The 23,522-nt window shown below is 44.4% G+C and overlaps 1 protein-coding gene and 1 non-coding gene across 2 annotated transcripts; one reads left to right on the top strand and one right to left on the bottom strand.

Annotated features, from left to right (window-relative positions):
• Window positions 1-5,380: 5,380 nt before the first annotated feature.
• TRNAT-UGU (transfer RNA threonine (anticodon UGU)) lies at window positions 5,381-5,453 on the top strand. The gene has a single exon. It is a non-coding gene; the product is annotated as a tRNA-Thr (tRNA).
• Window positions 5,454-7,788: 2,335 nt separating this feature from the next.
• On the bottom strand, window positions 7,789-18,893 carry HHIPL2 (HHIP like 2). Its single transcript, XM_059467302.1, is given in 12 exon segments — window positions 7,789-7,864; window positions 10,185-10,266; window positions 11,718-11,863; window positions 12,217-12,343; window positions 13,574-13,612; window positions 13,615-13,763; window positions 13,765-13,905; window positions 14,237-14,272; window positions 14,274-14,306; window positions 16,828-16,910; window positions 16,912-17,442; window positions 18,666-18,893. Coding segments are annotated over 12 exon segments (1,671 nt in total).
• Window positions 18,894-23,522: the final 4,629 nt, after the last annotated feature.

The raw sequence follows: 23,522 nt of genomic DNA, 5'->3' as shown, positions 1-23,522 counted from the left end.
CTGAGGGGTATCCACACTGAGCCCTCCTGGTTCTAAGGCACTGCCTCCCCCTAAATGCAGTCTCTGTGTCACAGGAAAAAAAAAATGGTTCCGTCCATGGCCACACAAGAAAAGTCCAGCCAAAGGCCACTCCATCATCTCTCCCCCCACTCAAGTGTCTTCTCCACTTCCCTCAAGGCCCATCCCCTCTTATCTCATCTCTTATCTCTCTTCTCATTCAGCTCCAGGAGGATCAGCATTTGCAAGGTTTCTATCATGCAGGAAAAGGGTTAAAAATTTCAGTCTCTGTCTGTCCCAGAGCTCCGGCACTCCCACGCTGCCCTGCCAGGCACCTTCTCGCCGCACTCCCCCCTTCTCCTCCTCGGCCGGCCGCTATCAAATTCAGATGCCGGCTCTCCCTCTCTCTCCTGGCGGGGAGGGGTGGCTGCCCGATGTCTCTTGGGGCTCTTCCACCCTTCCGTCCTCAAGGGCCTCCTCACCCCCATCTCTGTCCAGGCCCAGGCCTACTGCAGGGCTGCCCCTCCCCTGCCCAGCAGCAGCAGCTGAACGGGGAAGGGAGATCCGACCTCTTTGCCTCAAAGAGAGCTTGCCAGGGACGCAGCTCTGGTTTTTAACCCCGGTGTGTTCTCAGAGGCGTGTCCAAATGTCCCAATGGCCACATCAGGTGCCAATATTAAAATCTGAACACCCATTAGTTTGATTACAGCATCCCAGAAATTCCATCTGGTCAAACCACCACACCTGGTTGCCAACCCCTCTCCCAAGCAACCTTCAAATCTGCCAGGTGACTTTAGACAAATCTGAGAGGATTTACAGCCTCAGGGATGGTCCTTACATTCCTGCACTTTTTGGAAACCAACAATTGAGCAGAGACCTTCAGGCTGTGATGTCCAGAGGGGGAGAACTGTTTACACTCTGCCCAACAACACAAACATGTTTACATGTGTATATAAGTGTAATATTCAGACATAAATACACGTGTAGTGACAGACTGACCAGCACATGCACAGCTCTGGGTCAGCTATTTCCTGCTTTTTTCTTCCCCTTTAAATAAAAAAAACTACGCATCTTTCTATTTCAAATACAAGACTTTTCTTTTCCTAAAACTAGAATAAAATATACTTTGCTCTTTCAGTACTTTGCTGAGTTATTTATATTTTTATCTTATTGGATGAAAAGCTGCTTCCTATCAAACGTTCCAGACCCTTTTGCCTGTAATAGATTGCTTTGCCACCTCCACCACTGGGTGCAGTGTGGCAGCTAAGTACCACTGGATAGGGTATGTGTAGTTGTTATAATGAATATCTTCAAATCTGGTCTGGATCAGAGAAATAATAACCCTGAAGCAAAGAAAATTCAATTACTCCTTTCTAGTTCCAGGAAGATCAAATCATAAAGCATTTGAAGACAACATCTCTTCTGTTTGGATCCCTTGCATTACGAAAAAACACAGTTGGAAAGGACAATGAGGCAGAGACAGAACTGCTACCCTGGAATAAGACCTGGGAATTGTGATGCTACTCCACAGAAAACTACTGATGCTCAAATACCAGCAATGGACACCACAACATGAACCCCGTGAATGGACACCCATTACAAGCAAATAGAGATGAGGGGATTCTTACTGTCTTTACATTCCCTTGTCTGCTCTGTCACCTTTTCGAGGAATAAAACAAACTAAATTTCCACAGAAACATCAATCCCTTTCTCTCTTCAAAGCCACAAAAAAATACTGTTAAAAAGGCAAGACTTTTTTTGTATGTGGTAACGGATGTTTGTCCAAAAAGAGCACTGAGCCTGTCAAGCTGCTTTTGGAAGGGCACTGTATCTGTTGCATGTTTGAACTTCCTTCCCATGGAAAGCAGAGTTTCGGGGAAGAGGAAGGGTGCACACCAGAATCTCTCATGCTACTCTGGAGTAGGAGCGCAACCCATGCACAAAATAAAACCTGGAAAGAGCCTTCACAGCAACTTCCTCAGCCTCTGTCATACATGGTAATTGTTAGTGGAAATACCACAGCAAGTTATTTCTTCTGTTTTAAAAATCTCCTTCTAACTCATGGTTTGTAGGCCATGTTTCAAAGACAAGTGGATCATTCCTGTATAATGTGAAAAGCAACGATTTTTCTATAAGGCTTGATTGGGTCAAAACTGCAAAACCACATGATACTTCCTGAGGCACATTTCAGTCAAACAAGACTTGGAAAGGTTCATATTCAGAAAACAAGGCAGGCTTGAACAAAATGTTGAGATTATTACATGCCTAAAATACCCCATGGATTGCCTCCAAAGCTACCCAAAATCAGCAGGAAGTGTTTCCCTGATTTTGATAATATTTTATTCAAAAAACCCTTGTATTTGCACAAGACAAAGTAATCCACCAGCACTTGTCAACTAAAATGAATTGCACTAAACTCAGACATTTTTAGGTTACTACGGTTTCTTTAAAAAAGAAAACCAACAGTGCTGAACCTGTCAAACAATTAAAACCCACAGAATGTCCCATTTTACATGAAGGCTGAAGCTGTGCTGCAATTCCTTTCTCCCAGAGGTTAAAAAGGAAACGCAAGTATGCCAGTTTTGCTGATCTGTACCTCTGCTGAGATAATCCCAGCTGCACCAACCTTCCCCCAGGACACAGAGTCAGATGCGTGGAGGACAAAGGTGGGCAAGCCTGACAACCTGTTAGGAGGTACGCCAGGTCTGCAGAGGAAACATTGGCTGCTCTTTATTTTACACTATTGCAGGCCAAAGCTGCTTTGTGCAGCAAAGAACCGAACCCTGTGAAACACCAGTGAAACTAAACACAGCAGGGAACTGGGTGGCAGTCGAGGCAAAGGAGTTTGTAAAAGGGATTACAGCAGTGCACGAGAATTTCCAAGGATTTCCATGGATTTCCTAGGATTTCCATTAATTTCCTTGGACTAGCTGTCTGAAGAGTCATTGCTTTAGTTTCCCCTGAATGAAAGATATGGCAGTAAAATCATGGAATGTGCTTGGGATTAGCTTACTGAGCTCAACAAGACGGGCAAAAACTCACAGCAGCACAGGTGACATCTGTGGGTTAACACAGGGTTAATTAAACAGTGACTTGTCCAGTGACCACACCTATTCTTACACTAACCACCCTATTTTCTAGCTTGGTGCTCGGTCTGGGCCTAGAGAAGAAATTTTAGAGAGTATAGATAAATGTGCATCTTAGGATGTCTGGCACACCTTTAAAGGTCAGTCATCCTACAGATCTTTCATTAAAACTTGCACGGTAAAAATTCACTGTTTTCAGCATTTAAAGTCTGTTAAAATGATTTTCCTAATCTTTTGATGCAGTCCTTAGGTTCCACCTAGTGGCTTTCAACAGTCATGAACAGCAGACTAGACAGGCATTTTATTGCTTAAATGCTTAATTCTCACATGTGTGTGGGTCTAGCTGCAGAAAGAATCATAGAGTCTTCTTTAGATGTAATTCTACAGTTTTGACCCAATCAATCCTTAGAAAAATAACTGCTTTTCATATTCCACAGGAATTATCCACTTTGAAACACTAGATACAAAACATGAGCTAAAACAAGATTTTAAAAATTGGAAGAAATAACCTGCTGTAGTATTTCCACTAAATTACCATTTATAACTGAGGCTGGGGAAGTTCCTGTGAAGGCTGCATCGACTCCCTTCACAGCCAGCTGAGGAACAGGCACCTCTAGACCAGGAATCAGATGACTTTCTGTAGAGGTTTACCTTCAGGTGGGATGAATTACATCCCAGAAGTGTCTCATTTCCTCATTTTCATTACAAAGAGAAGCCAAGGGGCTTACTGATAGCGTAGTAGTACCACCACCACACCTCCTGAATCCCACCCAGGCTGTCTGACTAAGAAACACTCTGACACAGCCCTTCAAGTGCAGCCCACCTTGTGGATGCTCTCAGCCGGCAGCAAAAGGCATCTGGAAGCAGGGCAATCACAACAGTTAGATCACAACACCTAAGTTTAAAAGCCCAATCGTGGCAGGTAGCCATGTTATCAAAGAAAACTTATTTCAACACTGCTCTTCTCTCAGAATACATCTTACCCTGCTGCTCAGCTGTGTTAGGCTGACGAAGGTAGGCTTGTCTTATAGCATGAAAAGTGTAAGACAGTTCTGCTCCTGCCTACTTGAAGATTATAAAACAATCTATGCTTATATTCCAGTTCCCTAAGGCATTAGCAGAACACTCACTACAGAGACATTTTAGCCCTCTTTGGAAGAGCTATAATCCCTCTAAAGAGTCACTGTCTTCAAAGGAAAGGGGAAAAACAGCATCTAAAGAAATGTGAAACTTCATTAATTTATCAGCTGCCACATTAGAGGTCAAAAGCAGATATTTCAAAGTAATTTTAGTGCCTTACATAAACAACAAGACAGAGTTCACCAGAACTGATCTAGTTTGTTCACAGAGATCATATCCATTTCTAAAGAGAAGGTGAAGTAAAACTCAAGAGAAAAAAAAAAAAAAAAAAAGGAAATTGACCTAGTTCATGATTTGTGGAGTGTGGGACGGATGAAAGGTCTTTAGCTCCTTGCACCCAGCAAATCATGTCTGCTTTTCTAGAACATGACTGGTGTACAGCAGAGCTGCTGGATTTGTAACTCCACAGTCTCTCCGCTTCCTTTGCACAGCCCACCTTCTCACCTTCACCTAAGCTTTCATGGAACATGTGACAGATTTGTTCTTTCGTGCAAAGAAAAGGAGAAAAATCCTCAAATGACTTCAAACTTCCATAGTAAAAATCAAAAAATGAAGGCTCCACACTTCCTGTCTTGCTGTCGGGTTCATACCCCAGTCAAACGAGACGTGTGATTTATCTGCGAGAGTTAAACCAGGTTTTGTGCAACAGCACAAAAGCTGAGGAGAATTACAACACGGAGCTATCTGCTTAAAGTGACTATCTCCCCATTCCGCACAAAACCAGGTGTTGAGCAGTCTTACCTCCCAAAACCTAGACTCAGGCAGCGGCTGCTCCCTCGCTCTCAGCGTGGGGGACGCCCGGGAGAAGCGGGAGCATTCTCCGCTGTGTCACCGATCCCCTCTCCGAGGCACGTCCGCCCTCAATCCGCGGTAGGCGCGCCCGCCGCTCATTCCCGCCGACGGGAAAGGCCTCCTGTCACCCTCGGGTAACGCCGAGGGCGGGGGGGGCGCGGGAGCTGGATTCCCTCCCCCGCCAAGGGCAGCTTTTCCCCAGAGGACCTCCAGAGGCCCAGCTCAGGCCCGGGGGTGTCGCAGCCCCCACAGACGGGCTGCCCCGGGCCCAGCCCTGGCGGAGGCAGGGACCCCGCAGCACCGCGGGGGGAGCCTGCATCACATAGGCAGATGAGTACTCGGCAAAAAAAACCCATACGTTGTGTGGCTCCATAGCTCAGTGGTTAGAGCACTGGTCTTGTAAACCAGGGGTCGCGAGTTCGATCCTCGCTGGGGCCTCCTGTGGTATTTATATTTTATTTAATTATCGTTTCTCCCCTAACCGAGTTGGGGGGTTCCGGGAAGAGCGGGCGGCGGGGATCGCCTTTTGCATCCCGGCACGGCGCCTGCAGAGGGCGGCGGTGGGAGACAAGCGAAACGTCGGAGTTCCAAACTGACGTGGGTTCGGCTGCCTCCGGGAACAGGAGCGAAGGGCGGTCCCAGCTCCGCTTCCCAAATCAATCATTTCCTGGATCTGAACGCCGAGGTTGTTACGGCGCCGGGTTGTTCTACGCGGGGTTGTCCACCGCGTAGAATCTGGAGTCGCAGGATGGTTCCAGCCCGTGGCTTGCCTCTAACGCGAGGTTTTGGGGGGGTTTGCTTGGCTTCTAGTGCTGTGATTGTGTTGGTGTTTCAGAGTTGCTGGACATTTCCAGCCCTTACTGGACCCTATGAAAGCTGCAGGTGAGCCTTACCTTGAAAAAATCTTCATAGTATAACTTAGGCTGGAAGGGACTTTAAAGATCATCACATTCCAAGCCCATGCCATGGCAAGGGACACCTTCCACCACGTTGCTCAGAGGCCCATCCAACCTGGCTTTGAACATTTCCATGGATGGGACATCCACAACTTCTCTGGGCAACCTTTGCCAGAGCCTAACTGCCCTCACAGTGAAGATTTTCTTCCTAATATTTAATCTAAACCTCCCCTCTGTCAGTTTGAAGCCTTTTGCCCTTGTCCTGTCACTACCTGCCCTTGTAAAAAGTCCATCTCCAGCTTTCTTGTGGGCCTCCTTCAGGGTCTACAAGGCTGCTATAAGATTTCCCTGGAGCCTTCTCTTTTCCAGGCTGAACAACCCCGATTCTCATAGTAGAAGTGCTCCAGCCGTCTGAGTATCTTAGTTGTCCTCCTTCAAAAAATAAAATCTAACTTCATTGTCTGAAAGACAACTACTCTTGAAACACACTTTTCAGCTAAATTACAAAAAAATTAAATAAAGGTGGGGTAATCAACATGTCTATTCCATATTCTTCAACAGAAGATTAAAGTCCTGAAATTTAGAGTCAGATTTATTAGACAGTCATACACATAGAAATCTTACCAGAATGTCTACCACAGGCTCTCGTAACCGCTTATGTCAGAAAAGGACATCACAGCAGGACTTGGAAGGTGGTGCTGTTAAAGTTTAATGTTTAATAGAACATATGTAGAGACTGCTAACACTGCCATTAATAGGGACACACCTGGGAGCCCACCATAACAAGTCAGCCAAAATCTCTTTCATTTGGTCACTATTCAACACTTTTTTTTACCATTTTATAAGCTACTTGCTTTTTCTGGGACATCACTGAGCTTCAAAAGCTATTTTGCTTGTCTTCTCCACTTTTCCCTTAGGTAGTGCTGCTTTCTTTGGAAGAACCTCCTTGATTCTGGCTAGGTGGGAGCTCTTCATTTTTGGCAAAGGTGGTGCTGGTGCTGTTCTGGAGTTGTGTCCAGTCTTCTTTCCCTTGTGAGGTTTAGCCTCAGCTTTGATTCTCTGTCTCTACCAGATGGAGCTGGTTTTCCTGTTGATGCTTTTACTTTGGTGGATGTGGTCTTTTTTGCTTTCTTAGAAGAAACTCTTGGGGTGGCTGCAGTGAGGGTAGAAGGTTTTTTTGAAGGCATGGTTCTTGAAGGTTCATTTTGCAGCTCAAGGACAGTCTCTGAGTAAAGTAATTAACATGGTTCAGCCTTCCTGCTTTAAGGCAAAAGGCTTATTCAGAGATATGACTGAGAGAAACACTTATTAGACCTATAGTCAAGAAAAAGAGCTGAAATTATGCAAGAAGAAATGCATACTATAAACCTCTCTTCTTCCATCAAAAGACCCTTGTTTTTCTTGGAAATAAAATTATTGACTTTAGAAATTAGGAATGTATATTTAAGGAAAATTACTTCCAGACAGAATATAATAAAACTTTGCACACTTCTCTAGTAAACTTAACAATATTAATTGTTCATATACACTAATATCTGGAAATCCCAGACAAAATAATATCTACTTGCTAAACATTGGTTTCTACTCAAGATGTAACTCCTGCCCCAGCTGCATGGGGGCAGAATGCAGCTTGGAAAAAGGAAGATTGAAAACTTAGGGGGAAAAAATAATCAGGGGCTGGGGTTAAGCAAAGGCACAGCATCAAGTAGACAGCAGAAGCTGTGTTTGATTATCACATAAATGTGATAACCAACATTCAGGATTGCTTCTGCTCAGTGCTGTAGTTGTTAAGACTCCTGAAGGTTTCAATCACATGCCTGTAAGATAATGTATATGTTTTGCTTCTCATTAAAATCAAAGCTTGACAACTTACTTGCTCATGGAAGAAATGGTATCCATTTGCTCTCTGTTTTCAGTGGAACAGCCTTGTATTTACACTTCCCTGGTGCAGCTCTCCCTGGAAAACAGAAAGGCAGATGCAGGCATCTGAGAGATTGTTAGGGAAGTTTATTTATTCCATAGGCACACACCAATTCCCTGTTCTCATTTGCCCTTGGTGTAAGAGGCATGAAATCACTTTAAGCACCTGGAATGCAGCACAGGAATTCAAGAGGCTGACACAGGGCTGACAAGCCATAAAATCCCTGTCCCAACAGCAGCTGGTGAACGTGACTTTCACTGGGATTTTCTTTGGATGCTGCAGCAAGAGGGGTGATAGAGGAACAGGCACAGAGGAAGGGAACCACAACTACAAAGAAATGTGTCTATGTTCCTCTCCTCTGTCCCCTGACAACTCCCCACAATACAAAAGCACCAAAACAAAAACCAACTGAACACATTTTCCCTGAGGTAAAGATGTTGCACGTTAAGTGACAGGAAGAGAGGTACAAAGAACCACAACATACCGGTGTTCTCTGTTACCCACCAAGAGAACTGCTGTAGGACAAATAAGAGCAGGTTCTTCCAATTTGCTTGACAGCACCCACCAAAGCAAAGCATGACCTAAGGCATCATATTTTCTTGTGATTAGCATTCTCCTTCAGACAGTGGCAAGAGCCAAGTGCTTCCTCTACACCATTTCAATTTTTTTAAAAGGTTACGCAAGCAGGTATTGCTTGTGGGGTTTTTTCCCTTCACCTCTCTCCTCTCTGATTTTAAAATTACATTCTAACTCGTTTTCTCTCTGCTCAGGACAGAAGGAATTTGGTGCCACCCTGCTGTCTCCAAGAGTACTGCTGCAGAGGCAAGCTGAAATGGGGACAAAGGGCACTGCTGCCATCAGCTTTCCTGGCAGGTTCCTCGGGAAGTCTGAGTTGCCATCAGGCACATGACAGTGGCCCTGGCAATGTTTTGGAAGTAAGAGTTTGTGTGGCTTGCTGTCTGTGCCAGTGCACTTCCTGCTATGCGGTGGGAGGCAGGGAATGCTGGATTCACTGCCTGGGACTGTGCCCAGCAGAGAAGCTATCCCCAGGAAAAATCCTATAAACAGCAGTAAAATCAAAGGAGAAAGGTTCATGAGGAGACCAGAGTCACTCCGGGAGCTGGAGGTGTCAGGACTGTGCTCCAGAGCCTGCTCAGGCTCCAAGGAGCTCTGCTCAGCCCAGGCACGCCTACAAAGTGCAAACAGGCCAGGGCAGAGCTGGCACAGCCCCATCCGGGCTAAGGCAAACAAGGGGAACCAGAAAATGCCTGGAAAGATTTTAGGAGCCAAGGGAGTAAGTGCCTGGTCCTGTTCTAGAAGTGATGGACACAAAGCTTCAAAAGCACAGGGTCTTCCTGACGCATTAAGGAGTGGCATACAGACAACAAAGATATATTTGTTTTGATAAATAGATCCTGCTCAAGCTCTTGATGTTTATGCATGGTCACATATATATATATATATATATATATATATAATTTTTTTTTTGGTCCCTCACAGTAAATGCACTTCCTGGCACGTGATAAGCTGTTAAAGGCAGAAATCCCCTTGAGCAGTAAAAGATTCAAGTTCTGTTCCCATCACCTTGGTACACAGTTTGAGTTAACAACCTAGCTTTGGATCTAACTTCTCAAGAAAACGTAGCTTGTTTTCTTCATTTTGTGAATGTCCAAGGTCTCTGCAAAAGCACAAACACACTTGTACTGTATCTGTTCTACAGAGTGATTTGAAACCATTTAATGTTTTTTAGCAAAATGGGAAAGCTAGGGAGGCAAAAAAAAAAACATAAGTGTGCTTAATCTTCTAAAAACAGACTTTAGCAGGTATAACTGTTTGATGGGGAAAAACATTTTGCTTGGAAAAACATTTTGCTTGGAAAAACTCAGGTTCAGGGTCCAGTATTATTTGAGCACTGCATGAACCACCAGGTTTCTCTCATCTTTGTAAAGAAAACTGTGGAGTGCTATTTATTTTTTATTTATACTAATGTGCATCATAGATATTTGATATAATGAACCTAAAGGATATGGACTGTCCATTTTAAGTCATTGCTTCACTGTAATTCAGATATACAACCAAGGAAACTTTCTTTTAATCCTTAACTCTCCCAGATCTTCAAGGAATTTGAACTCTATTTCCTACTTCTCTGTGCACAGACATGATGAGTGAGGAACAAATTCACTCAAACTGATTAAAGTTGCACCAGAGGCGTAGTGTGTAAACAAAACCCAAGGACTGGATGCAGATGTCAGTGATTTTGTATCAGTAGTACCTGGTATTCTTTTACTGTGATAGCTGGAGAGTGGTAACTATAGAAGAATTTGGCATGGAAATATATCTTTAATTACAAACCTTGCAGGATAGATGAGCTTGTAGAGTGATCCATGTGGTGTATAGGCACTGGGATAAGAAGTAGACATAAAATATAGTTCACCTAAATGGAAGTGAAAAAAGAGAACTGGTCTTAGATTCAAGTGCCCAAGCTGGATCCCAGTTCTCCATTTTCCTCTTTCCTGGCTTTTCAGTAATTCATGTAGTCAGAAAAGGAAACTCCTTCAGTTACCCACCCAGCCATGCCTTATGTCCAAGAAATGGCTTTGTTCTCACCCTGCCCTGCCAGTGGGCTCCCAGAAACACCAAATGACCTCCTGGCTGCAGCAGGGTTCCACACAGAGCCAGCAGCTCTCTTTCAGGCAGCACCTTCATTACCTCACCTCTGTGGCTCTGTAAAGGTTGCTTTCCTCTGTATAAATACATATTTCTTAAAACTTGTTTGTACCAAAGAAGCAGCCAGAAACTACAAATAGAGGGGAAGACCACACAAAAAACGTATTTTCCATTTCATAATCATACCAAAAAGGAAAAAATTCAGCAAGAGCTACATTGGTTAATCTGTGGGAGACAGAAGCTTCTCATGTCTGGTTACTGTAGAAGAAAAATGCTCCTTGTGCCTTCCCTTCAGCACTCACTAGAACAATATCCAGGGGAAAGGGAAATTAGAGTATCTTGCAAGAGGCAAAGCTGTTGTTGTCTTTCAAACTACATAACACCATGTTGGTTTCTAAAAGGCCACCAGAAGAAGAAACATTTCACATTCACTCACTCCATATGTTAGAACAGTTAAAAACTGTACGCATTTCACAGCAAAGCCTGCATCTCCATGCAGCTCTGACAGAATATGCTAGGCAGAAAATCTAGGATCTTTTCCTGGCAAGCAAATCTCTTTTCTGCTGAATGATCAAGTGCTAAAACGCACCTGTGCTTTCCAAAAACTTGCAGCTTCTTTTTGTATTACACAGCTCTGTCAGGAAGCTGTAGAAAAGCAAACATTCATGTTCATTGGTACTTCCACCTTGGTGGGAGATCTGGTCCTTGTGACCTTAGCAGTGTCCCATGTGCTGAGGCCTTTACACTAAACTTTTAAATGAGTGGCTTTGCTGATCCCCAAATAAAGTCCTGGTCCATGATCCACAGTGTGAATTGTGGATTGTTGTGAATAAGACTGAGGAATTTATACTAAGGAAGCAGGAGAAGTTCAGAGAAGCTCTAAGAACTCAAGTGAGGATGGGATGGTATAATGAAAAAGTGAACTGCATTGATATGGTCTTTTGATTAGTAAAAGAGTACAAAAGACCAACAATAAAAGGAAAGTTTCACATGAGATTCGGTTTCCTGAGCTTTTCATCAACCTGATCTGCAACAGCTTCACAGGGCAGGAGACCTCCCTGAGCCACAGACCAGTCCCCATGCTGTGCCAGCCACAAGCCTCTCTGCACTGCCTGCTCTCCAGGCACCCCTCAGGAACCACAGAATTTTCCACATTTTCCATACATAGAGAACAGACTGTACAGTTTCCATTGAAGGTGTGGCCAGCTCGATACCCACCTGCTTCATCCTCAGCAAAGGAGATGATGAATTTGCTGTAGGAACTGATCATTCCAGGGAAAGCTCAAGATGATGTACTGCCAACAGAGATATCCTCTTTCTTCCATTTATTTGTCTTCTTATCTTCCTGTAAAGCCATAAATCAACTAGATGAAAAATAAACCCCTGTGTTTTATGTCTCCATCATCCAAATTAGTTCCTGTCAAAATCATGCATTACTGAAACAAAAAAAGCAGTCAGTGAAGACTGTGACTGTTGGCTGGATTTTGGAGAAACAGACCTGAACAAGAGCAAACTTACCCTAAGGATTCTGAAATGGAGGAAGTTTAGATTCCAGCAAAAATGTTGCTGTAATAGTCAAACACAGAACTTACTCTATATCCAAGTTTCTCATCTACTCCAGCCCAAAAGGTTTTGGGATGGTCCAATATACTTATTTGCCCAGACAAGGAAAATGTGGGTATAGAATGGGAGCTGCAGAGGAAACAATCAGACTCACCTGCTCAGGAAATCACCAGAAATATAAAGGCCATTCAAGTTAGGTGATTCACATCCCCTGTAGACAAAGCCTCCAGTAACTGACTCGCCCACACTGCAGCCATATGCAAATATTGGCAGAGTGTCATCTGTCAAACACACAGAAATACAAAGTAAGTTTACTTTCAGAGAGCATCAAAAAGCAGTTGCTCAATGACACTGACAGGTACAAAAATTACTAGAAGGACCATTAGCAAAATTTCAGTGGTAATTAAGCAGTTTACTCTGGGACAGAACGGACCGAGGGGCTTTAAGGACCTCTCTGTGTAGTTGCTTATCAAGGCTTAGTCATGATGAGCTTCCATAAGACAAAAACCAAGATTCTCTACAGCAAGAAGCAATGCAGGAAGGCATCAGCCTGCAGCAAGTGTTATCTAATTTATATGTGACTGTACCAGTCACTTTAGCAGGGATCATCCTTACCAATTCCAGTATTTTTAGAGAAGGGAAAAAGATCAAAACTGCAAGTGAGCTCAACATCTTCATGCATTCACTGACACAACACAGAGCATGAGTGTGAAATGAGTATGCTCTCACCATTTTATGTCATGAGACTTGTAAAATAAAGACTCTGCCTCTGGCGATGTTAAAATTTAATTCAGTCCTTTCTCATATTGAATTGTCAGATTCCACAGAATTTTATTCTTGTCCTCACTTTTTTCCCTGCATTAATGTCAATAATACATACTCTGCACTTGTCTGCTCATCCAAATGTTCCAGAAACATCTGCAGGACCTTGAGACCAGGTGTCTTCACCAAACAGCTGAAGGAACATTATTATAATACTCAGTTTTTCTACCATGCTTTTGCCAAGAGCTTTGCAAAGACCACCAATTTCTGTTTTTTGAAGGCAGCAAGTGTGTTTTGTCCATCACACCCACAGTCAGACCCAGAGCACAGCTTTTGGGCATTCTGCTGCAGCACTTTGCTGGCTGGGACACACTACATCTGTCACAGGTTTGTTTCAGGATCTCAGCATCAGCCTGGCCCTCTGTCCTTTGCCACAGTCATGGCTCAGAGCTTCTGGAGAAAACACAGTATCACTTTCTACTTAAATAAAATCCATTGTCCTCCTTGCTTTACTGGGGAAACTGTCCACAAAAGACACAGGCTTTGAATTTAAACACCTTGTCCAGTGCAGTCATGAGAGCATCATTCCATAACAACACAGCAGGGCTGGGGAAAAGGGATTTCTGGTCTTAAAAAGCAGACAAATTCCATTTAATATACAACACTGGATTATTTAGCTTTGCTGGAAAAACAGTGCTAAAGTCCACTAAATATACACATATAGTAATCTTCTACAAGTTTTTCCTTACCCATGGAGGAGTTGCGGCAAAGCTTTGTGTCCGAGCAAACCCCTCCTTTGCTCTCCAACCATAGTTCCCTCCTTTAACAATGAGGTTGAGGTTGATTTCCTCAAACCTGTTCTACCCAACAGCCCCACAGAATATCCTCCCTCTTCCTTTTTTTGTGATAGGGTCCCCTCTGTCCATTGCACAGCACCATATTCCTGACCCCATAGGCATAAACCCCTGGGCAAGCTTTGGGATCAGACATGAATGGATTATCAGGAAGGATGTGGTAAGGCTTTCCATCAGGGTTTCTTCCATCCACATCAGTCCTCAACACTTTCCCCAACAAAGTGCTCCTAAAGGCAGAAAAAAGAAACCACAGCATGAGAGCCATCTGAAAACACAAAAATTCCCTTCTTCTCCTTGCCCATTTTCAAAGGAAAAGTTATCTGCCTAGAAGAAATAAACAGAGGCTGGTATCTGGCTTGCAATCCACTTAAGCCAGAAAATTCTCTTTTCTCTAAACAACTTGACAAGTGTTCATTTTTGAAATACTGCTTTGGACAGACTTGCAGATGCACAAGCATTTTCAGGAAGCACTCTTACTCTATTCTTCCACATTTTCTCCTTTCCAAACCTTGCATCTTGGTGAACATGCTCAAAGCTTTCACCTGCCCTCCTACTTACTTGTTCTGAGCATTCCCAAATTTTCCAAAAGGGTCTCTTTGCAGCTGGTTCCTCAAGCTCCAGGAGAATCCTTTAAAAAATGAAAAAAAAAAGAAAAAAAAAAGTAAGAACTAGCTTTTATCTTAGCATGGGACAGGGCAGGTGCCCACATGAGTGATAAATAAGAGTATAGTACTGTCATTAAACACCCTCTTCTACAGTACAAACCTCATAGGGCAGATGTTAATTCCATAATAGATTAAAGGCTGTTACTACTCTTTAGAAGACAAGAGTACAAGATGGAGAGAGAAGACAACCTTATTCCTGAGTCTTTTCAATCCATTTTAGTTTTCTGTGTGACCTTGAGCCAACCTGATTCTGGTAGTTCCATAGCAGGCCAGTCACACACCTGAACCAGAATGACTGGGAATGCGCAGGTTCTGCCAGTGGAAAGCAACATACCATCACAGACTGACTTGAGTTGGAGAAGACTTAAAAATCATCAACTTCCAACCCCCTGCCATGGGCAGGGACAAATTCCACGAGACCAGGTTGCTCAGAGCTCCATCTGTCCTGGCCTTGAACACTTCCAGGGTGGGAGCATCCACAACTCCTATGGGCAACCTGTGCCAGTGCCTCACCGTGCTCTTCATGATACCTAACCTAAACCTTTCCCCTTTGTCCTGTCACCACATGCTCTTGTAGATGGACTCTGTCCATCTTTCTTGTAGGCTCCCTTCAGGTACTGGAAGGCTGCAACGAGGTCACCCCAGAGCATTTTCTTTCCTAGGCTGAACACTTCCAATTCTCTCAGCCTGTCCTCATAGGAGAGGTGCTTCATTCCTTTGATCATCTTAGTGGCCTCCTCTGAACTCTCCAACAGATCTGTGTCTAGCCTAGCTAGGCTAGGCTAGGCTAGATGCTAGGCTAGGCTAAGCTAGGCTAGATGCTAGGCTAGGCTAGGCTAGGGTAGGCTAGGTTAGATGTTAGGCTAGGCTAGGCTAGATGCTAGGCTTGGCTAGACTAGGCTTGATGCTACGCTAGGGTAAGCTGGATGCTAGGCTAGGCTAGGCTAGGCTAGATGCTAGGCTAGGCTTGGATAGGCTAGGCTAGATCCTAGGCTTGGATAGGCTACGCTAGATCGTAGGCTAGGCTAGGCTAGGCTAGGCTAGGTAAGGCTAGATGCTAGGCTAGATGCTAGGCTAGATGCTAGGCTAGGCTACGCTAGATGCTAGGATAAGCTAGGCTAGGCTAGGCTAGATGCTAGGCTAGATGCTAGGCTAGATGCTAGGCTAGATGCTAGGCTAGGCCAGACTAGGCTAGGCTTGGCTAGGTTAGGCTAGATGCTAGGCTAGGCTGGGCTAGGCTAGGGTAGTCTAGGCCAGGCTAGGCTAGATGCTACCTACCTTAGGCTAGCCTAGGCAAGGCTAGGCTAGGCTCGATGCCAGGCTAGGCTATGCTAGGCTAGGCTAGACTAGGGTCTAGGCTAGGCTAGATGCTAGTCTAGGATAGGCTAGTCTAGGCTAGATGCAAGGCTAGGCTAGGCTAGGCTAGGCTAGTCAAGGCTAGGCTAGAGGCTAGGCTAGGCTAGATGCTCGGCTAGATGGCTAGGCTAGGTTAGGCTAGGCTAGGCTACATGCTAGGCTAGGCTAGTCTATATACCACGCTAGGCTAGGATAGGCTAGGCTAGGCTAGGGTAAATGCTAGGCTAGATGCCAGGCTAGGCTAGGCTAGGCTAGGCTAGATGCTAGGCTAGGCTAGATGTTAGGCTAGGCTAGGCTAGATGTTAGGCTAGGCAAGGCTAGGCTAGATGCTAGGCTAGATGCTAGGCTAGATGCTAGGCCAGGCTAGGCTAGGCTAGGTTAGGCTAGATGCTAGGCTAGGCTGGGCTAAGCTAGGGTAGTCTAGGTCAGGCTAGGCTAGATGCTACAGTAGGCTAGGCTAGATGCTAGGCTAGGCTAGGCTAGACTAGGCTAGATGATAGGCTAGTCTAGGCTGGGCTACGCTAGATGCCAGGCTAGACTAGGCTAGGCCAGGCTAGGTTAGGCTAGGCTAGGGTAGGCTAGATGCTAGGCTAGGCTAGATGCTAGGCTAGGCTAGGCTAGGCTAGATGCTAGGCTAGGTGCTAGGCTAGATGCTAGGCTAGGTTAGGCTAGGTTAGGTTAAGATAGATGCTAGGCTAGGCTAGATGCCAAGCTCGGCAAGGCTAGGTTAGGCTAGGCTAGATGCTAGGCTAGATGCCAGGCTAGGCTAGGCTAGATGCTAGGCTAGGTTAGGCTAGGCTAGATGCTAGGCTCAGCTAGGCTAGGCTAGGCTAGATGCTAGCACTAGTGCTGCAGTTGGGACCTCCTGATCATAGAGCAGAGGAGCAGAATCCCTTCCCTTGGCCTGCTGCCACAAATCTTTGGATGCGGCCCAGGACATGTTTGGCTTCCTCAGCTGCAAGCTCACATTGCTGGATTATATCCAGCCTCTCACCTACTAGCACCCTCAAGTCTCTCTTGGCAGGGCTGCTCTCAGTACCCAGCCTGTGTTGATATTGGGGGTTGAACAGGGACAGAGTAAAACGATTTCTCATCATGGCATACAGTAGCATTCAACACGAACTTTACCTTTCAGAGCTTGGGTCAATTTTGTTGGCATCAGATGCCAAAACCTTCAATTCATTGATCCTGATCTTTCCCACTCTGTTTTCTTAGCCATGTGTAACAGATATAAAACTCCCCCTTGTCCTTCTGCTTGGGGTGGAAGCCCCTCTTATCCGCTAGCCATGGGGCAGCCAGCAGCAGGCTCTGAATATCCAGGAATGGCTCCTCCAGCCAGCTGCCATTGGGTAGGCAGGCCCGGATGAGGCCCAGCTGCTCAGCTGTGAAGGCGTGGTGGGTCCCGTCAGCAGCGCGGGCAATCAGCACCGGGTTCCTCAGGCCACTGGCAACCTCAGCCAGGCACAGCTGGACACAGCCCCCACACTGCTCCAGCAGCAAGCCCAGGCAGCAGCTCAGGGACAAGTTCTGCAGCACCTGGGGGAAACAGTAGTCCTCATCCTGGAGCTGCAGGAGGTGGCAGAAGTGGGTCCTGTTCGTCTTGCAGCACTCCTGGATGTGCTTGTCACCAGTCAGCAGGCAGATGGCAGAGTAGCAGTAGTCAATACAAAGTCCTGGTAGGCTTCTCAGTGGGGTCCATAGGTTTTCTGCATCATAGAGATGTGCAGCATATGGAGAACAGTCCTAGCAAGTAAAGGAAACTAAAGATGTGGCTGTGGACACTCATCCAGGAGAAGCTGAGACACCTCAAGGGGAGCAAAGTGGTTAATAAAATGAAAAATTATCAATGCAGATAACATAAACAGTCACCTATGAAGTGCAGCTGTTAAAAGTCACTCAGAATATGGCCAAAAAGGACTTCAACATCAGTAGTAGTTTCCTTTATCAAAGCATAGTCAGCTGCATGTAAATCCTTCCCAATAGAAGTACAAGTGCGGAGGCTGTGAATTTTCCATTCAGTAAAGTGGGACTGAGCAGTCCAAGGGGGAGGTGATCAGAGCAGGGAAACAACCTGACAGAGCTCTGGAAATATCACAAGTGACATTGAGAAGAGGGATAAGGCTCACTTTCCCACAGAAGAAAAATAAGGGAGTATCAAATAAAGGCAATAGGAGCCAGGATAAAAAAAGCAAGTGAAACGCTGCCAGAAGAAGCTGTAGCTGCTAAAGATGTACATTGATTAAATATACAGGCTAAATTAATCTGATACATGCACAGTATTACTGAAGCAGACTGTAGGTGAGATTTAAAACAGATTCAAGTAAGTAAATACCATCTCGTGCAATTCCTGTAGATATCATTGACTCTACCTCTGATCGTCAGGAAAAAAACACTGCAGGCAACATTTTCATGTGTTACAGATCTAAAATTATGTTCCTTCAAATACCTTTAAGTGTTTAGCTGTGTAAAATGTAGGATAAATTCTGAAAATCAAGCATTGTGTTTGAATTTGTACCTAAATTTAAACTCAACTTGCGAACATTGTAGGCCAGAACTTCTGTAAAATGTTTCCATTAAGATCCCACCTCTATTTTAATCAGCACAAAGTTGCAGAACTTAAAGCAGAAGAGGCTACATTCTACAGAAATATTATTTTTCTGGTTTTCATGCCAGCAGCCCAAAATCAATCTATCCAGAACTTTTATTTGACAGAGATGGAAGAGGGCAAGTACATGCACAGTCCGGGAATGTAACTACTACGTTAGTAACTTCTCTGCCTCGTTAAACAAGTTAGCTTCTGTTATAAAAGATCAACAAAAAGCCAAATTAATAAATGCAAAAGATTTTATTTTCGCAACCAAGTTACGGTCCTCAAAACCCACAGCCAAAGAGACAGTGTCGAGCCCAGGATCAGCTCTGGGTGAACCTCAATCCCACCTCTATCTCATCAGATCTCCCCCATTCACGAATGCCGTCTCCAGCAAGGCTGTTTTATACAGTTTTTTATGCCTGAGGCAGAGGTGCCCCGATTTCTTTTGTAACTCCGCATATGTATGAACGTTTCTTTCACTGTGCAGGGCTGGACAATTGCTGTTTCTTGGGTAATGGCAGGTGCTGATCATGTCAGGGGGTGTCGTGTATTCAGATGTATGTTTCTCGAGGACTTCAGGTATCTTGATCTCCATGCCAGCCATGTTCTTTTATTAGTTAATGAGGCATTCTTCTCCTGCAGCCACCAGGAGTTTCATAATTCCAGTGTGGTAATCTGTCTCCAGGTTGTCCGTGGTCAGAGGCTTGTTGGATGTTAAATTAATTTTACAATTTTTATTTTATACATCTTCCCCTTAAGCATGAATTACTTTACATTACATATTACACTTCTTTAAACAGAATTTTAAAATCTGGGCAGTTATACAAGCATTGAAATTAATTTTTTTTTTTGTGTAAGTAGCAGCCTTTCCAGGATATCTAATACGAAGACTACAGACCCTGATTCCAAACTTCACAAGCAAGTTGTTTTCTTTGCTCACAGCAACACCCAGGGGCTTTTGCCCAGAACAGATCTCACTTGTAAGGAGTAAAGCCCTTTAATCTTTTGGATGGTGTAGGAGGTTTCTCACTTTTCATTGCTGCCATTTGGTTACCAGAAAGCAGCACAGAATGACCTGGTTTCTGTTGCTTCCACATCACATCTGCAAGGAACTTCTCCCTCTTCCTAAATCTAAACTCTTCAGCCTTGCGAAGTCCCCCAGGCCTGTCCTTGCAGTCTGACCCCAGTCCCAGCTGGCAGAACCACACCATTCCCTGTTGCAGCATGCCAGGGTGGTAGAAACACTGCAGCCTTCTTTGAAACATCTCCTTCAGAAGCCTCTCAGAGTAGGGCCACAAGAGCATCCATTTCAAGTCCATGCACACACACATGCCACAGATAGCTCAGCAGAGGAAAGACAGGAAGGATCTTTGCATGATACATTCCAGCAAGGGTTTATTGCATTCACCCCACCAAAGGGACCAGAGACAAAAGACTAAACCATGTGGTCTGCATGACTTAAGAATGGGGTCAGTGACCAGTATCTGGAGGGCACCGGGGCTGACAAAGGGCAGAGCAAAGGGCAGCAATCTGTAGGGGGAGGAGGGATAAATAATTGGGGTGGGCAGTGTCAACTGGCCAATGGGACAGGCAATCTAGTGTAGATTGGCAGTAGTGCTGCAGAGCACCATGGGCTGAGTCACCTCTAGCAGCATAGATGGGCAAAACTCTATGATATATTCTTCCAAGGCAAGGCCCTGGGTATTCCCCTGAGGGGGAGAAGCCCCTGTTTTTTCTTACTATAAAAACTTCCCCATTGGACCTCTGCAAACACTTAACTATACAGGAAAATATAAGTAAAAACAATGATTACAACCCACAAATTCCTTTAACAAACGATGAAACCCATCCTGTCAACTCCCATTGTCCAAAAAGTTCATTGGTGTAAACGGAGTTCTTCTTAACTTTTAACTGAATAAACTGATGTAAACAGAGTTCTTCTTAACTTTACTAGCTCCTTCAGCTTCTGGATGTTTGCGTGGATAGATGCTGAGTATGTGAAAAATGCCAATTGTTTTAAAAATTTTAAAAGTTTAATAATAATAAAATGGTTATAAAAATAGCAATATAATTACAGTAATAATAATTTGGACAATTTGGATTAGGACAGTATGAGGCAATAAAAACAAAGAGTTACAGACTTCTGGGTACCTTTTTCTGGGCAAAATAAGCCCAAAAAAGGACACCCATTAACAGAGGATTAACCCTTAAAAACAGTAGCCTGTTGCATATTCATACACCTCATACATGATGCATAAATTCCATTCAAACACAGGATTCTGTCTGGTCCGTGTCAGCTTCTTCCACTTAATCCTAACGGCATCTTCAAGACTCAGCGAGACGGGAAGAAGTTAGTTTCTTCTGATAAGAGAGCAATAAATTCTTTTTATCTGAAAGATTTAGGTGTCCAGTGGCTGCTATTTCCGTGCAAGTCCTTTCTTTAAAAAAGTATCCTTCATAGCATAGTTTCTATTTTAACATTATATTATAACCTAAAACTATATTTAACATACTACTTGGGAAAATTAATACAGCATAACTTTCTAACATAATAGATATAATACTCATTTCAATATTTGCAAAAAGCCAATCATAAAATATGCATTTTTCACAAGTATGAAGAAAGGTTAAAGCAGTACATCTTTTCAAAGTTTTGGCAGCTATGTCCAAGGGCGAGCAGTGAAAAGTCTATAGCTGCTTGGTTTTATAATGATACATGCATGGTGTTATTAGCATTTGTTAGCAGCTTACTCAATGCTTAGGGTGTAGCATTGTTTTGCTTACTTAGCTAGCACCTTTAATTCTCTTAGCATTTATTGAGTTTTTGTAGGAGCAACCCCAGAGGCCAATAGTGAGGGTGCTATTTTCTTTTTTCTACCTCAAAAGTCAATTTCGGTTTTGCAGTCAGATTTAAACTGATGGACAAATCTGCTGTGCTTAATTTTTTGGTCACAAATTATGGTAAAGTCAGGTGCTAGCATAGCAGGCTTCCCCAAAGCCAAAAGGTGCTTCGGCCATGGAACTGTTTATTTGCTGGTGGGGAGTAAGATTTCAAAGAGGCTGTATAATTTAGTAAAGACTGAGTATTTGCAAATTTCAATTTCATGGATTTGTTATGTCCAAAGTACATAGAGAGACAAAATTGTATTTAGTTACATGAGTGCTGCACGTCTATTAGTAAGGCTGTTAGAGGCTTCTGCATCTTTGCTTTTCAACAGCTTTAAAGACTCGTTATTCTTAAGACAAAATTACTTGCATTTTCTAACTATCCTTATAAAAAGGAGTCACTATTGAGCTGTTAGAATATAACAGAATTTTGAAAACTGAAAGCATTCTTAAAATCTCACAAGAAATAGCTGTTAAAAACCTATGGCTGCTTTTTTTGCCTTTTTTTAAATTTGTGTGTGTTTGAGCAATTGGATGTTGGTATATATCCTTACATGAAATTCACACATATAGAACAAGGAGTCTTATACACTTATGAAGTAGTGGAGTGACATTTTCTTTGATGACCATTTGTGATTACAGTCTTTTTCTTTCTTTTCTTCCATGCCACATGGTTTGGGTTTTTTTGCTGTCTCGGAGGCTCAAGAGAAGGGTCTTTGGGTGCTGTGTATGGCTGTTCGATGCACCTCTTGATGCTTATGCCTGTAGATATTGAAGCATACACTGTCTCCAAGGTTCTTGATAGAGAGGGGTTATTGATATCTGAAATGGGTGTGTTTTGGTCAGGGTCAGTCTCACTTCCAGCATGGGAACCGGGAGTGACCAGATTGGAGAGGAGTGGGGCAGGGTGCCGGCGGGGAAAAGAGCCCAGCCTGGCAGCGGCGGCCACAGGACCCACAGCATCCGAGACGGACAGCACGGGAGCCGGGCCAGGCACAGGCAGAGCGGAGCTCGGCTCTAGAGGGACAGGAAGACCAGGTACGGGCCCAGGGCCAGAAGGACACAGAGCAAAGGCAGGCAGGGGTGGAGCGGGACAGAGAACGGGCCCTGTGCGCCCCCGAACCCTGCGGGAACGGGGTGGGCAGCAGGGTAGCTGGGCACAGCGAGGAGGAGGATGGGCACGGGACCAGCACCTACTGCGGGGGGGCTGGTCTGAGGCAGAGGAGGGGAAGGGAGGGTCCCAGACGCTGTGTTGTGTGCTGAGGCGGGAAAACTGTGCGCCACAGCATTCAAACTGGGAGATCCGTCCGTGTAGCAGGTGCCATCTTGTCTAATAGGTGTGCATGGAGGTTCAGAGTAAAGGAATACAGGAAAAAGGGTTGGGTTAGAGCCCAAGCTAGTATGGCCCACTACTAGCCTGGAAAGGGCACAGGTGAGGACTGAAGGTGGCAGGAGGCAGGTAGCTCTCCCGCACCTTTTGTAGGCGGTTTCCATTTCCATACCTGTCCCAAGGGGACAGGAGCATGAGGGAGGAATGCCTGAACTGTGGTATTAACTCACACTACACCTCTTCAGGAATATTACAGTTGTCAGAATTTCATACTCAGTTTTTAAGCTAAAGTCTAGAATTAAAATTTAGAATTTAGAACAATTCAGCTGAAGGTCAGACTCTAAACCTCTAAGTGCTTAGAACAAGTGTAGGTAGCTAAAACAGACCGAGACCTTGCCAGATGCAGACTGAGCTCTACCAGCAGAGCCAAATTACTTTACATGCCTCTTCTAACTGATTCGAGACTCATATCTGAATATTCGGATCTGAGTAAGCTAAGATTGCTCTGAAAAGACATAATGGGAACAAGGCAGAGTAAGGAAGTTCCTAACGCCCACCCATTAGCATGCATCTTAGCACATTGAAGAGAAATAGCAGGCAAAGGGGGCACAGAAAATAAAAACCAGCCTAAATAAATATTGCTCCCATTGGTAGCCATTATATCGCCTAGAGGATGGGGCAAGGTGGGCCTCCTACAGGTACACTGGAATATAATACCCTGTTACAGCTAATGCTGTTTCTACGCAGAGAAGGGAAATGGGAGGAGGTTTCTTATTGTGATCTGTTTTTCTCCCTCCGAAAGAAACCCTGATTGGCAAAGGGACTGTGGCATCAGGGCCCCTTCTGACTCCCTTGTTCTGCCTCTTGAAAGAGAAAACAGAAGCAAAATGGGAGAAGATAAACAGTACTGCTTGGCTTGTAGCCTAAGACAGAGATGCACCAGGACAGATAAAGTTTATCATGCAGCATTAGAGAAAGAACAAGATCTAGCCAACCAATTTAGCCCTCACTTGGGAG

This window comes from Ammospiza nelsoni, chromosome 3 (genome assembly GCF_027579445.1).
Source record: "Ammospiza nelsoni isolate bAmmNel1 chromosome 3, bAmmNel1.pri, whole genome shotgun sequence".
NCBI lineage: Eukaryota > Metazoa > Chordata > Aves > Passeriformes > Passerellidae > Ammospiza > Ammospiza nelsoni.
Note: the sequence above shows the minus strand (reverse complement) of the source record. Positions and strands in the feature narration are given on the sequence as shown.